Source organism: Cyanistes caeruleus, chromosome 1, assembly GCF_971803275.1.
Source record: "Cyanistes caeruleus chromosome 1, bCyaCae1.hap1.1, whole genome shotgun sequence".
Classification (NCBI taxonomy): Eukaryota; Metazoa; Chordata; class Aves; order Passeriformes; family Paridae; genus Cyanistes; species Cyanistes caeruleus.
Genome location: NC_141701.1, coordinates 132,774,904 through 132,791,671, shown reverse-complemented (window position 1 = coordinate 132,791,671; position 16,768 = coordinate 132,774,904). Strand labels below are relative to the sequence as shown.

Here is a 16,768-nt window from a genome sequence, read left to right as displayed (position 1 = left end):
TCATCTCATTTGATTCTTGGCTCAAAAACAAAACAATTGCTTTCCCAAATTATGATTTGCAGATTTATCAGTCATAACTTAGTTTTAATTTCTATTTTTCCATACCTGTGCATAGGATATTAAAATTTCCAACTGAAAAAAGCTAAATTCAGATTTTTATGAAAACTTTCTAAATTATTATTTCACCAGTACTCAATGAAAATCACGATTTTACTGTAATGCTTAAACATATATTTAGTAAAAATTAAACCTTTTTTTTTATAAACCATAAAATAAAAATTTTGATGTTTCAATGGGGTGAAAATAATTTAAAGTAAAACCCTTTCTGACTGCTTGCAGTCTGATAACTGTTTGCTTCCAGATGCATGTTTTCTACTGTATGTTTTAGCAGGCAGACTAATTTTCTCAATAGAGTCACAGAGGAGCTCTGGCTGGACTGCCACAGGTCCCACATGAGTGTTCCCCAGCCAAGAGAAGATGAAAGCCAGTCAGGACTTTTTCCCCAACAGGAAAAGCTTTCTCAGAGATCAGGAACAGCAGACAACCTCAGAGATGAGCCAGGTCTGATCTCCTACTCCAATTAATTGCTTAAAACCTATTTATTAATTTTTTTTTTTCCATTTAATAAAGTCTGTTTATCATTACTTATAGAACTTAAAATAGTTACCATTTACATTTCTGTATATTCCTATCCAAAAGCCACTTGTCTTGCTTGCGTATAAATCTGCATGTTCTATTAAAAAGTTTGATTCATTCAGATCTGCTACAGAAGTCAACATACCACCTATAAAAAAACAGTGGAAGATGATTGGAGATATCCCTAGTATAGCCTGAGACAGGTTAAGGTTAATAAAAAAATCCTCTCCCACTGCTAAGGAGTAAAGAAGAATTAAATAGCGACCACAAGGTAGTGCACAGCTGTAGGGGAATAGCACAGATGGTGAGAGATGTCATCTGAAGTGAAAGGCAGAAAATCACAGTCAAGGTGATGGCTTTTAAACACTGGGAAAAGTGCACTATGTTTTCAAGCGATTGGATGATACTGTTCACAGGAATTGTGATTATTTATTTGTTCATCATGGTTTGACAGAATAATATGTGGCATGAAATACTGCGCAACAAACAAACCTGAGCAACAAACAAATCTGCAATTCAAACTGATGTATTAATTTTTGTGGCAGTGGTGGTAGAGTAAGAGGGCTAAGAGGATCTTAAAAAGGTATGAAACAAAGGATCCATTTATTTTTTCTTTCCTGGCCTCCTGAGACGTGGATGAGATAGCTGATGACTCAGCAGCAAAGGTGAAAGAGTGCCAAGGTGCTGCTCCTGGTCATGGCCAGGAGCAGATGTCTCCAAGGAGAAGGAGGGAAGCAGTTTCCCTGCCCGGGCTCTGCAGTCTGCCAGGGAGCCTTGCTGACAGAGCAAGGGCTACCAGCCGCACGTGCAACCCCTTTTGGACCAACCCCTTTCAGATCACACAGCTCCTGTTAAAAATGAGTGATTATTTAAATGATATTTACTTTGCCTATTGTGTAGGGAAAGGTATGGAAAAGAAGGGAAAAGGCCAGAAACAATTAGGTTTTTTCAAATCACATAAAATTTAAGATCTTACTAAAAGGAGAAATTTTGTGAGTGAAAAAATATAACAAGAAACCAGCACAGATGGAAAAATAAAACAAGAAAATAACCTTAAATTCAACATAACTGAAAAGCAAATAACAATAAAAAATAAATGAGACATTGATTCCTTATTTTTAATATTTGTAGATTTTGCATTGTTAATTTTCAAAATTTTTTTCAAGACTTCTTTTTAATGTCAAAATTGAAGTTTTATATTGGGTAAAATAATAATTACCTGATTGAATGCACTGAGTGACAGACTGAGCCCAGCTCATTTCATTGGCATTGAAGTTATAGCAGTGGCTTTGGAAAGGAATCCAAGATATGTGATCGGATTCAGGACATTGTCCAGTATCCTGAGGGAGATCAGAAGGAAGTACATCTAGAAGAAATATTACAAATGCTTTCAATCAGTAAGGACTGCAGTTCTCCATATATGAAATCAAATCTCAAAACCACCTTGTCTTAAAAGTATTTGAAGTATTCTTTGGCACACAGTGCTAGAATTATCAGTCTGACAAGAGTGACAATGAGGATCAGGACTGGTCAGCTGTGAGAGGATGATTCAGTGTGAACCTGTGCTCTTCTGTGTTACTAACTAAATCAAACTTGGATTGTCTCAAGGATATTTGAGTGTTGAAGGATTTTGGTTCCAGTTTATTTTGTAATAACCAACAAATTTATATAAATAAAAGAAGCATTAAAAAGCAGAAAAAAGTCGCCTCTAGAAAACTCACAAACTCTCAAGAAGTTCAAATAAGTTTTATTTTAAATGAAATATCATATAATAGAATTTTCTGATTTAATATTTTCCCTCAAGATAATAATCCTTCCATAAAATTTCTGAACATCTTTATATCTGACAAAGCATGAGGCTCATTGAGTATTTAAGTAGTAACGTCTCATTTTCCCACAAGCAATGACATCATGGAAAAAAATGGCAACATTGTCACTTAGTATTTGTTTTTTTTTAAAAACAAGAATTGGAAATTAACAGTATGAAGTTCAGAGCATGGCCTAGGAAAAAAATTAAAAAACAACCAACCAATCAAAAAACCTCCACAAAATCCCCAACTCAAAACAAAACAAAAACAAAACAAAAAGTCAAAAGACCCCAAATAAACTCTGAATTTACAATAAATGCATGTCACTAGAGCTAACAGATGTTACTCTAACAGAAATGAGAAAACAAAAAAGCCCAGTCCCATTCTGAGGTTTGCCTGTAGTTTTACTGTGTAGTATTCCCTAGTGCTACCCACAGAAATCCTATGAAGCATGAACTTTTTTTTGGGCCAATAGCATACCCTTTTTTATCAGATACAACTCTTTCTCCTGTATCCAGTTTTCAAAATCCAAAAGCAATGAATTAACAACCACTGTAGGAATGATGTGCATATGTTGAAGAAATTGTTTATTTTATACTCAGTGGACTTCATTGATTACAGACCTTCCCATAAAACCTCTGTCAGCACAACATTTTACATTCTAGACTCAATGTGAAATGCCTGATGTTCCCACAATCTCTATGATCTGTCTGCCTGCTGTCATGGCAGCTATCACTCCAGTCCAGTAAAGTGGCAACATCTTGGCTGGTGAATGCTGACTCCATCAAAATAAAACATTTTCATGCAAAATAAAGGTATTTACATTACATACTCAGCCTTATTATTCTTTGATATACACTTAGAAATTTGCAATTCAGTCAAAGCAGGTAAAGCAAAGTTTCTGCCATAAAACCAAAAGTTATTGCCATTGCTTACCCTCAGATTTTTTGCAGACAGGAAGATACTTCTCATCACAATGTGCTGTTTTCCAACTCCCAGAGAGTGCTAGATAGACACAGGCTATTTTCTGTTTTGGTTCTCCATAGTCCCACTCAGAAAAATTTAGTTTCCTTTTATTGGTCCATATATAATATCCGTAACTCTAAAATTGAAACAGACATTTGACATAACTGTTTTAAACTCTCATCTGCTGTTTCAGCTGAATGCAGTTATACACAAGCACATTTTCAAAGTGATACAGGCAGTTGGTGTATCTGTGCAAAAACTGTTAAAATACTGGTTGAATCAGGACTCAGCAACGTAAAACCCAGACACAGCAGTATGGCTCCGATGCTGAACGGCCCGTGGAAGTGTTTTGAAGGCTAAATAATGCTCCCTGGGTACTCAGTCCCTTGTCAGGCAAAGTTGTAAGGTGGAATCACCATGCCAGAAGAGTCAGATCTCCATGAAAAGAATCAAGACCATAAGAACATGAAACCTGTGGAAAGCTCAGGTCTCAGAGTTGGCTATCAAACCAGGACTCTAAGCTCCAGCAGTTTTGAGGAGAAACATTCAGGAGTAAACTGAAGCTATCACTAATGAGGGGCCTGAGAAAATTATTACTTTGTAAGAAGCAAAAGAGAAACATGTTGAGCAGGAATTCTTGAGTCTTTGTTTAGTCTTTCCTCCTCTGCTTTTTCATTTTCCAGGAAGAATCAGAAGAATTACAAGGAAAAGCTAACAGACACAGACAATATATTGCTGTGATTAAGAGGGGAATACGATGTGATCTCACTCCAATGTCTGGCTGTGCCAAGAGAGATGCCAGGTACACAAGGTCATACTGAGCTTTGCATCACCAGGGCAAGGTCACTCTGCCTGGGGAGCAGGAGGAACCAAAAAGCTTGACTCTGCAAGATCAAGGATGGCTTGTTTATAAGTACCAGGGGAACATCTGGTGATTCAAGCTTGATCAAAATGGAATTTTAACTGCTTTCTAAATCATATTGCTATGACTAAAAAACAACCTGCTGTGGTATCAAGTGGACCTAAACACTATTATTTTGGTTTGGGTAGAGATGCCCTATGGACTTGTGCAAGATTTATTTTAAGGTTAGTGACTACCCATCAATTATGTGAGCATTTTTTCTGGTGGGGCCAGGGGCAACACTATTAGAATAGTGGAAATATGTATTGTTCAGCAACAAGTTCATTTTTTCAGACAATGTAAGCTTTTGAGGGGCTTTATCAGAGTGTTGCTGCATCATATAACTAACTGGAAATGCTATTTTTACACAGTATTTATTACAGGTATCCCCAGGGATACTGAATTTCAGACAAGTTTTTCTGTGTTATATATCAGCGTGGAATCACAATTAGTAAAAACAATGAATAGTTAAGATGATTATCACTGATGAAAAAGCTCATTTTGATTATCAAGGTGATTTAGTCAGATCAAAGAACAATGCAATAGAAACATGATAGTGAAGTGCATTTAATAACTGCATATTCAGTAGCGATGCTGAAGCTTAATTTGTCACTCAGTCACAGAGCTAATAAGACTGATTATCACTCCAATGTCCCCTTACAAAGTGGTGGACCTGGATCTCAATATTCACTACTTCTGGTGCAGTATAGATTTTATTTGTTTTAACCTTTGGGACCTAGCAGGTGTAACAAAGAGTGTGTGTCCAGATGTGTGTGGTTTGGCCTCTGAACCCTTCTGAACCAAAACATAAGAGAAGCGCTACAGCTGCCAATGATCACAAGGCACTAGCCCCACTGACCGTCTTGGACCTTTTGAGTAGGGGTCATCTGTACTAAAAATGGCCATCTGAAAGTTTGCCAGGTATTTTTACCTAAGCTTCACACACACACAGAGCGAGTAGAGAGAGTTCAGCACTGCCAAAGGTTCTCATCCTCCCCCATTGCCTAAAATGGAGGTTAATGATTCAAGCTCGAAGAAGTAAAAAGATGTAGGACTTCCCACCAGCCCGAGGTTTCTAAATCTATTCATGCTACAATTCTCCTGCTAATAGTAACGACATTTTTAATTTTACCAATTATGAATTTATTAATCTTACCATGTTGCTGTTGAGCCCAATCCATAAGGGCTCTCCATACTGTACTGCTTGCAGCAGCAAGAATATATTACTGTAATAATCAAAAATACTGGCAAGCTCTGAAGATTTCTCCTGGCATGCTTTTCTTGCTTCTTCCCAATTCATTTTAGAAGGAATGATTAAATAGCTGCTGTTACCATAATGGACAAAATTGAAATCTGGAGCACTTGTGGGGTGAAACAGTTCAGGCTCTGTAGGAAAGAGGTACAAATTTGAAAGGAAGAGGAGAAAACAGTGAAAATAACTAGTGGCTGGATAGCAGTATTTCTTTTGAGTAGCAGATGAATATATCATGGCAGCACAAGCATCAAGTAACAGCATTTCTTACATAAAACTAAAGAGATTTATTTTAATGGCAATTCGGAACTATTTTAAACTGTGGTATAAAAACACATTCAGGGATTAGAGAGAGGCAGAGCATGAGCTGTGTATCTATAGACACAGACTGACCAGATGAAATTATGTGAATACTGGTTCCACCATGATCCTCCCTGCAGAGCTCTCCATGTCCCCCCAACTCAGTGCAGGTGAAGTTTTTCCCAGCCATGAGCACAGGACAGGATCTTCACACCACTTCTCAAAATAATTTCTTTCTAAGCAAATTTTATGACTGTGCATCTTTCCCTCGTAGGATGAGGTGGAAAAGGAAACTGTATTTGTACCTATAATTATATGCACAAAAGTAGAAGGCAGGGGCCTAGAGCTGGTGATGGGGACAGAAGAAAAAACATAAACTTTGTGTTCAGTCATTGTTGAGGATGCCCTGGAATTTTTTTTTGCTAGTGCCATCCTCATGCAGCTTTCTGCACTTTCATAGGACAGAATCATCTGACCCAGCTGTGGCTTCTTCCTCTATTTTAACTTTCTGCTCAGCAGTTCCCTGTTTTTGTTCCTGCGGACTCTGCAGCGTAGCTGTGCTCCGGATGTGTCTCCCACCCTAAGGCTTCATGAAGAAAACTCAAACTTTTGCCCTTCTGAGTCTTGCTAGAGACTGATGAGAAAACCTATCAGTTTAATTGGCCTTGGCTAACCCCCAGCTGGAGGTCACTGAGGGATTTATCTTTTTGTATTGTATTTGCAAAATACATGCATTCAGGACCCTGTATCTCTGATAACTGGGTAAAGGACAGATGACTACAATTTTGTAGATAGTTAGATGTTAGTAGAGAAAACAGGCATTTTAAAGGCATAGACCTTCTGGAAACCTGGTTTGGGCATTTTTCTTATGATTAAGAAAGTGAATCCTGTCTTCAAAATATCTGTGTGCCAGGCACCTGGTCTAAGTGTGGATGTCTGCGGGGAAGGCAGGGTTGGCTTCTCTGAGTCGTAAGGTTCAGTACATGTTTTGCAACAAGAAATAAATGACAAGCAAAGAGACAAGTCAAACTTACCGCTGTCCATCTGGCAAATATAGCTTTTTTTATGCTGGCAGTCAGTGTTTTCCCATAATCCTGCATTATCTACAGATCTTTTTGTCATCGAAATACAATCGGTCTAGGGAAAAAATAAAAAATAGAATTGTTGCTGATAAAGTGCAAAATTTCCAGTAAAATAGTAGAAATAGGTATAAGGAGAAAAAGTTAATAGCTTTCCTTTCTAATTTTCTGGCTCTTTTCATGTATCACTTGTTGTAAATTAAATGCATCATATTATATATCTTAAACAAATGTGCTTTTATTGGCAGATTGCTGCAAGAATTTTTGTCAGATTATTAAAATTCCTTGGAAAGTATTTAAATTATTTTTACTATGGAGTTAATGGTAATCTGTACTGAATTTTTCAAAGTTTCATTTGAATTCACATCATACAAGGAAAAACAATAAACCAGAATAAAAATCACAACTAGTAACACTGGATATTTTCAGTAAAATATAATAATTATAAGAAGTATAATTAATCCTAGCAGTAAAGTTTACTTTTCTGCACTTCTAGACTTTGACAAAGGAATGATAGTAAGCCTGGATTCTAAACAGGCCTATTAATTTCTGAGTACAGCTCTAAAAATTCAATCATTGAAATTTCAGTTCCCTTCTGCTTTAAGCTATTAAAGATCAGATCTTAGCTGAGACAGAAATCAGGCTGGTGACTCAAATATTGAATATGTCATTTGTGTTTTGCATTTTCTGCTTTATTTCTGTTTACCTGTATTGTAACATATTTCCAGTCAACCACTTGGACTATATCTCTGAATGGGAATCCTCGGGCCCAGTTTGAATAGTCAAAAATGCTTCCATCTGTCCAAAGATATTTACCCTCACTGTTTATGTCATTCAGCCCAATCCATGTTTCGTTGGCAACATCCTTTAGGTGGAAGGTGAGGAAAGCTGATAAGAAACAGGTAAAAAAAATAAAATAAAAATTACCTGGGGAATTTCCTTTCTTCAAATTCCATATAAATCAAATTACAAATTAAAAAACAACCAAATACCTTCTAAATATACTGGAAATACCAACCTCTGACTTGTTAGGCTATGAGTTAATGATAAAAGAAAAAAATTACAACGGGTAATCAAACTGAAGCAGTTTGATTTCAGGGGAAAAAAAAAAAGGAGAAAAAAAGGAAAACATTTTTTGATAGAAATTTTTTAGGCTGCTTGGAAATATTATAGAAATCAGGGCCAGAAGTGGCTCCAAAAGGACTGTCTTTCCCAAGGTAGCACCAACTTCAGATATGTAATTTCTGATCGATGTCTGTTTAATGTCTAACTTGAATATCTATAAGCATTTCATGACAATAAACTTTTACAATATATCACATCTTCCAAGACCATGGGGAACAGATTATTCTATTCTTTCCATATAAGACATTTGACAAAACTTGGGAAGTGTCACAATATCTCACTCCAGTCTTCCCTCTGGATCAAACACCTCCAGGTGTTCCTTCACAGGTTATGCTATTTAGGTCTGGAGGTAGGTTCAGGCTCATCACTGGATGGTGAAATATGTGGCTTCATAGATAGTGCTGCAAGGCTCAGATGTCATACCTTGCACTTGACTGTTGTGTATGGAGGCCAAATTTCCCCCTAATTCTCTACAAACACTTCTTGCTGAGTGCCAAGTTAGTTTATCTTCTTCGCTGGATCCAAATATTTTGTAACACTGTGAAGAGAGTAAAGGATTAGACAGACTTCCAGGTGTCAAAGACTATTAAAACTATTGATATGGATTAATTCTGTGCTAGTCCCTGCATGCAAAGAGCTGCAGATGGGGGATCTGCTAAAACACAAATACTATCAGCCATCAAGGAGACCCAGCCAATCCCAGTGATAAGTACACAGTACTAACAATTGTGTGGGGTCACTGCTGGGAAAAAGCAGACAACTGCCAAAAGCTTTTGAAGAATTAAATTAATGAAAAAAGTAGAATTTTTGAGGGACAGGAACTATTTCCTGATAGTGAACATAATTTGAAGCAGGTAATAATCTCTCAGGTCAAGTTTTTTCAATGATATACCACAGATGGAGTGCTAAAACCTCAGCTCATGTGAGAACTCTTGTGACTGGAACAGCATCAGGAAGAAGTGCCCTTCTGAATGTTGTTTTCCCTGAATACAAAAAAAACATATTTTTTGTGTATTTTCTGAGGGACAGAAGACATGGCTCCTTCCTCTTCATGCCCTTTGAATGCATGAAAACTTTTCCTATTGATTTCATTGTGGAACTGATTTGTGGTTTTTCCTCTGCTGTTTGTTTGTTGGAGTGTTTTAAAAGTTCATATGTCCAGGTTTTTTTGCTTAACATAGCAGAAAGCAATGCTTGCTTTTCTTTTATATTTGATTTGACATTTATTGCTGTTTGTGTTACTCAGCTTAAGATGAGTTGCTGTGATGGCCAATTACTTATGAAAAGTGTGACCTTTCATTTTTTCATCTCTGTAACTCAGAAAAAGAGAGTTACACTTACAGATAGGGATAGTGAATCAGGATTTCCATGCAGCAAGTATGCCTAAACTAAGCAGAAGTATCTAGAAACTAGAAAAGTAACTATGGCTAAAGGCATACAGACATTACAAAAATTATAATGTCAAATGTTCAAATAACTCTTTTTTAATATATATTTAGCTACAAATTTGCCAACCTGAAAATTCACTGCACTGCTAACTAGCACAGCTCTTAGTAAAATGGTGTTTAAAGAGAGAGAATTTATTTAATGAGATAAAAGGGATAGTTGTTTTCTTCACCTAGAACAAATCTGATAAATATGGCTGAGATTTATTACTGTACCTTATTGTTAAACAAAAGCCAAGTTTCAGGACATCCTCCCAGAAGTGGAAGTACAGTAGGAGCAAATCCTGAGTAAGTTGAATTGTGCCTTTCACAGATAAAGGCATTTTTCAAAGCACAACTTATGTCTTTCCAAAAGCCTGTAAAGAAAAGGAATACAGATAATCGTTGTAAAGACTACAGAATACAGAAAAACTCTTATACAACCACTACAGCAGTCAGATTCAGATGGCATTCATAAAGCACAAATGAAAGACTTTTACTCAAATACACTCCTCCTTCCTCTGCAATATGTTTCTTTCCTAAAAGACATGGCACAATTTCAAACTTGAGTGTGTTACGAAAGAAATGTCAGTATTGTAGAACTACATCTCTGTGGGGTAACCTCCAATTTAAGTATGTACCAAACATTTTGGATTTTGATCCTAAATTTTACACAAATATTTATTATTGCTATTTTACTTACCAAAATCGTTTGACATTATCACACAATTTTCATCATTATTTGCAAAATTGGGTTCATTGGGAGCCCAGGCAACGTAATTCACTGGGGTGTCATCCAGCCATCTGGAAGAAACAAGGGGACAGTGGCTGCCAGACATCTCAGCAATCAGTCACAAAATCTGTTTGGGCAGAGGGCTAAGCAAGGTATTAGCAGTGACCAGAGGGCAAAGGCTCCACATATCCTGGAGAGGATATAGCCACAGCACTACTGCTGCTTCTCATCTGTTCAGTACTACCACATTGGAGGCAATCTATGGACATTCTTCACATCCCAGAAGGCTTGTCCTCCCTCCTGAAAGTCTTCCACAAACCTATTGTTAAAACAAACTTTCTGCCAGAAATCTCAGAAAGTTGTTGGACTCGATGCTGCTCATGCTTCTTGCTTCCAGCTCACATAACTTGAACCACTTGGGATTAATTTGATTTAACCCTTATATATATATGTTTTACCAAAACCTCCTGGGCTTTCTCTGTAGCCATTGGAGATCTGGTCAGGGTAAATCTCACCCATAGGTTAATGTCAAAAGTGGATCAGGTAAATAACATCTTAAAATTAGCTGCTTCTCCTCAATACATATGCAGGGTTGTGTTCTCGCAGAGTAAGGTATTAAATGAGCTGTCATAGCCATGATTTTTTATTTGGTTTGTTCTCCCAAATTCAGAAGGCAAATGCATCTCTCTGCTTCAATACAGAAGAATGTAACACTTTGGATCTGAGACATCTCCTGAACACTATCCAGAAGTCAATTGCACAACAGTTTTCAACTTATAAAATGAAAACACACAGAAATGCTCTGTGAGTGAGATGAAATTAACATCATTTGCTGTCCATTAACAATTTTCCTTTACTCACCTGAATCTCCGATCAAAGCTGACAACTAAACCAATGAAATATGATTTTCCTCTGTTTTTTGTGTACATCTAAAATAAAAGTAATTAATAGTTAAGCACTAAACTATTCCTCAATGTCAAGCAAAAATCTGAAAGCCATTCCTGTGATTTTTTTTCCTTTCTTTTCCTGGAATTTGAGCCTCATATAAAAATAGGTAGGTTGTAGCTTCAGACTCAGGTTTCAAGCAGGAAACAGATATGTGGAACATCCTGGAGTGAGGAACCCACTGGACAGGAAAGCAATTTTCACTGTCCTAAACACTACATGTATTAGAAAAGATAATTTACCTGGGCCTGAACTATCCTTTATTGCACCTTTAATATTTGCATGCCATTTTCCTCTAGCTATCAAAAACAATAGTAATTTTTAACATGTCCTGAACATACCTATTGCTCTATAAATAAGTAATATAGAACAAGCTCAGGACTCCAGTCTTGCTAAATATTTAGTATGTTCCTTGTATTTTATCACTTGCTCTGCTTCAATAGTCAGCTGTATTTAATAGGCTTTCTGCTTACATATTGCCAGAGAAATCGTCTTTTGCTTTCTTTCTCAATGACAACAAGATCTGCGAAGTTCTTACGACAAATTCTCCGTGCTTCTTCCATGTGCACATGCTCTTTGCTGAAATAGTACTGCTTATTTTCATATATAATCCATCCATCACTGGTGAGTTGATAGTCTGAAAGATAAAGAATCATATATAATATTTTCCTATCCGGTCAATACAAGGTCTGAAAACTATATAGTAATCTTTGTGAAAGAGGAAAAAAAACCTACCAAGTTTGTAGTTTGCTTCAGGCTTTATCAATGTACCTGTAAAATAGAAGATGTCATAAGCAACATCCCAAATTAAAAAAAAAAACAAAAAAAAACCAAAGAAAAAAATCCCCAAAAGCACAAAAACAAAATAAAACAAAACAAAAATCCCAGAGTTTCATAGATTTCCTTTCTGTAGCTTTACATGCTTCGTAAAATAGAGGGAAAAAACCCAAACCCACCAAGCAAGCTATGAATTAGCTAATGCATTTACAGTAATGTATATCCAAAAGCACTGTATTGAAAAATCCAGGATTCACAGTAAATTTGTGATAGATTAAACAAACATTACTCGGAAAATATATTTTAACATTTTCACTTGACACTCTGTGATTAATTATTTTTTTTGTATACTTGGGACTAGAGCCAAACAACATAACCCAATCTAGTAAATTCTAAAGTTTACCTACATAGTAGTAGGTACTACTACTGTAGGTAGGTAGTATCCACAGGTACTGAAAATTTAATGCTAGTTTATTGCTAATGTCAGGTGTAACTTCCAGTGTGTCAATGGATTCTTCCTTTCCTGATGACTTGGCTTTTACCAGAACAATGTTTTTAAGATCCCTGGAGAGCTAATGGATATCAAACTCAGATTTCTGATTGCAGGTTCAACCAGGAGGAAGCAAATTAGCTGTTGCTATTGCCAGAGCCAGCTATAACCTCTCTTTAGAAGCTCTGCTTTCATATGAATGCCTGCTATTTTGTTCTTCTGGACTACTAATTCTCTTAGCTTTCTCCATTTCCACTGTGGTTCGATGGAGAGAAACACAGTATTATAGAAATGAGAGAAAAGTAAAATCAAGTAAATTTATTTGGGGGTCATTTAAACATTTTCTTAAGTATTTAGTGAACAATAGAACTAAAATTATTTCAATGTCCTCGTTATTAATTTACATATGTCTGGTCATTTTTATTTTATTGTTTAATCTTAACTGTAGCATTCATTGTTTTTGTAAAGCTGGAATATGTTTTGTAAATATGTGTCTTAAGTGAACATGAAGGAATTCACATTTGACATGCCTTCTCTCATGTTGATCTCCATTCACAATTACAAGATTGACATAATCTCGATTCACTATTACAAGATCAATTTCTCAATTTTTTTCTTGCTTTTGAAAGGATCTAGGATCAAATTAAACTGATCAGAGTCGTTGTGTCATGGTTTCTGAGCTCCTCCTGTGTAATCTCACCAAGAGCAGAGAGACCCGTCCATACACAGCAGCATACTCAGTGTGCCAGAAAGGGCTGCACAGGATGTGCTGCTTTGAGCTGGTATGCAGAAATCAGAGCTTGGATGGTGCATTTGTGTGACTAATTTACCAAAAGGGAACAGTGATTCTTCCTTTTTGGTTAAGCAATTTTTCAGTGTTACCATGGTGCCTTATTCAACCTTCAAGGGTTTTGTTGGCAGAGTCATCAAATATTAGATTCACTCAGTGTTTTTATGTAACTGCTTATCCCTTCCCCTTCCTATTGTGCCTCCTAGTACTTCCCTGTGTGCATCCAACTTTCTTTTCATTTTGAGAAGGTTTTAAAAATCTCTTTCTCCATGGAGATTAGTACAAACATTCAGTTTACAACCAGGAAGTGGGGATGTAGAAGTAGGACTGAGTAAGCAAAACAAGTTCTTTCATTATCAGCTGTCACTTGAGCTCTTCATCCCAGACAGACCCCATTTCCTCTCCTGCTGGTGGGTACCCAACATCTGTCAGGTCCATTTTGTGAGCCTGGCACCAGGTGTGGGAGTTTTAATACTGGGGCCCTGCATTCCAGGCAAAGTTGGTGGATGCAGGACTCCATCACGGTTACACCAGTAACTCCACTTTTGATCAGATTGGGTTTTCAGAGTTGCTGGTTCCTATAGCAACTGATCCCTCTCTCGTTTGCCATTAGTTGTTTCACAGTGGGAGGCAAAGCTTTTTCCACTTTTGTAGAGAGAGCTCTAGCATCCTGCATCTACAGCTATCTGGGGTAAAATAGGTAGCAGATATAAATAGGTAGAATAGATAATAGGAGAAAGGATAAGTACCTTTGCTTCCCAAGTTTATTCAATCCATGGCAGGAAGACATAAAACTAGAGGTGAAGTAATAGGGACACTCTAACTTCCTACATCCAAGGACAAGAGAAATATTTCAATTCATTCCACATGCTTTATGTGTTGCCTTCACTGCAGCTGGTTGTAAAATGTACAATTCCCAGTGTCTTTCTTCCTTTTGATTTGTTTAAATCCATAAAATTTGCTTTTTAAGCTGGGGTTTATTGCTCCATATAAATGGGAAGGTAATAATACCTTTTTTTGTTTCACAAATCCAATTAAGTAAATGTTCGCAGCGCAAGTCATTCCAGTGCATTTTGGGTGATCTATTGAACATAACACAATGTTCAAGTTCTTCATAGTTGTTGGGTTCATTTTCCTCCCAATTCTCATAAATTACCTGTGTTGGAAATACATATCAATTACTGTGTGCTCCGAGCTGAACAGGAGTAATTGAGATTGCCATGGTGACACTAATTCAGTATCTCATCATCTCAAGTACCTTTCTTACGGGATCAATAGGAGTTCAAGCAGACCTGAGATGGCTGTGAAGGTTGTGCTGGTCAGGTTACTTTCCCCACCACTCCCTGAAGAAGGAGCAGAGACTACATGGTGTAGAAAACCACGTGTTTGATAAGAGAAATACTGAGGGGCATAGGGAGTCACATTTATCTTGTTTTGTGAAAGTTGGCAACTGGACTTCCCTGTACTGCCATAGAGCAGTGCCCATTTTGGGAGGCTGTGAAGGTATAAAGTCACAGACTGTGGAAGGTGGGATATAAAGTGGTGCCAGGGATGAAACACAAGCAATGCTGTGTTAAGACAGTTCCCTGCAGCTATTCAATATATATTCTAAAGTATGTATTTTCTAAAAGACAGAATGTCAATTAATATCCAGCAATAAATACTCACAGGGGAGCCATCAATCCAGGCAAAACCTTCATCAGGATTTAAGAGAAACAAACCGATCCAGAAAGCCTGAGTGTTCAGTCCTTTATCCCTAGAATAATTCATACAATATAGATTTATAAGCATAGAAAGACCAGAATATAAATCCTGAAAAGCACAGAAATATCCTGCTTTCTGTCACACCTGAATCGGGAGCTGTGGCCCAAGGCCAAGCTCACTCCCTGCACTCTGTTAGAGAGTTGATAGTCTCAGTGTTGGGCTAAGACTTCTCATTTAAAAATAAGTTAAAATGATGTGGCCCAGAGCCAGCTCAGGCTTCCATCCTTGTGGATGCAGCACAGCTCTTGGTTGTAGTATGAGCTCAAAGACAGAGGCTTTTGCAAAACTAAAGCATAAATAGATGCCTATTTAACTAATAAAAATAGTGAGGATTGATTTTCAACTGTTTTCATTTGCTTTTTAGCACTTCCTATGTCTTTAGTTAATATTTAATGTGATTTATCTTGTTGTGCCTACGTAGCAAATAAAATTACTATTTCAGTCACTGCCTAACACAAAGATTTCCTTCCACAAATATTTTATACTCTAAAGCAAAGAAACTTAACAGACAAATAAAATCACATTCAGGTGATCACAATACTGAAATATATTTAAAAGTACGAAGAGTGAGGTCACAAAAACTTCTCATTAGGAAAGTTTTAAATCTGTTCCAGAAAATAAACCTCAAGCCTGCACTGTGTGAAACAGTTTTGGTTGAAGAGCTATATATTATGTGTCATTGGCATGCCTTAACATTATGGAATACAATCAGAATATTGGTCTAATTTGAGGGGAAAATAATGTCACAGTTATCACACATCATAAGAAAGACATAGCATCTACAATGCTATCAAAGGTTAATTAAAATGAATTACTCTTTGATTTCAGGATTCTTCAGTTTTTACTCAGAAAAGCTTCACATTAAGTCCTTGAATTTTGCTTTACATTACACAGTAACTCCAGGGATTTTTGAATGATCTGGTTAAAGAAGAATTGCAGACAGTTACAAAATGCCTGTTAGAGCTGAATATTTTATTTTCTCCCTTTAGGGAGAGGGACTAACATGTTAGAAATTGATAAGATCTGGAAAACAGCCTTGCTAAAACTTGTGATGAAAATTACAAAATATTCAGCTTCTTTTAAAAAAAAAAAACCAAAACAAAAAACAGTGTTACAGGATGCTATTTCCCAAAGAAAATCCTGTATCAATGTAATTTAAATTTGGTTGTTTTTACTCACCCACTTGTTCTGCCCTTGATATGTTTTAAGCAATTTCTATTTAACATAGCAAGAACATAAAAAATAAACCTTATGCATGTACTCACGAAGCTAATTGCCATAATAAAATTTGGTCTTCTCTTGTATTGATTGTGACCAGATTTCCACCTATTTCTCTACAGAATTCTTCAGCTTCAAACCAAGACTTCTTTTGGTTTCCCTCTCTCACAAAAAACTATTGAGAACAAAAATTAAAAATAAATTGGTAAGTTTGTAAACTTACAGAATATATGTAATTCAAATCACATCATTTTGGCACCCCTTTACTCTTGAGTGAGACAACATGACACCTCTCCAAGCCTCTAATATTAAACATTAAGAATGTGAAGTGTAAATAATTTTTTTTCATAGCATCATCTATTTTGAAATAAAGCAAAATTAGTAGAGGCATCTGAGGAGAACAAAAGGTATCAGAATGTGCTGAGGAGAGAAAACTACTCTGTAACTTAATTGGAATTTTGTCCACTGAAAGGTTGAAAAAAAGATGGAAAAACTGAACCATGGCATTTGCAGTAGAAAGCAGGCGATTTTTGAGAAAAGGAAAGGGAAGGGTAGGTCAG

General features: G+C 36.6%; 1 protein-coding gene across 1 annotated transcript in view; it reads right to left on the bottom strand.

Moving 5' to 3' along the window:
* The window catches only part of LOC111924164 (macrophage mannose receptor 1-like), a 32,822-nt gene that overhangs the window by 3,579 nt on the left and 12,475 nt on the right, over positions 1-16,768 (bottom strand). The window contains exons 12-26 of the mRNA XM_023920252.2: positions 16,256-16,383; positions 14,895-14,982; positions 14,238-14,382; positions 11,905-11,940; positions 11,643-11,806; positions 11,086-11,153; positions 10,195-10,295; positions 9,729-9,868; positions 8,491-8,605; positions 7,649-7,830; positions 6,898-7,000; positions 5,468-5,697; positions 3,381-3,546; positions 1,856-2,002; positions 668-784 (exon numbers count right to left, since the gene is read on the bottom strand). Coding sequence (XP_023776020.2) covers positions 668-784; positions 1,856-2,002; positions 3,381-3,546; positions 5,468-5,697; positions 6,898-7,000; positions 7,649-7,830; positions 8,491-8,605; positions 9,729-9,868; positions 10,195-10,295; positions 11,086-11,153; positions 11,643-11,806; positions 11,905-11,940; positions 14,238-14,382; positions 14,895-14,982; positions 16,256-16,383 — 1,930 coding nt within the window. The remainder of the gene's footprint in view (positions 1-667; positions 785-1,855; positions 2,003-3,380; positions 3,547-5,467; positions 5,698-6,897; positions 7,001-7,648; positions 7,831-8,490; positions 8,606-9,728; positions 9,869-10,194; positions 10,296-11,085; positions 11,154-11,642; positions 11,807-11,904; positions 11,941-14,237; positions 14,383-14,894; positions 14,983-16,255; positions 16,384-16,768) is intronic.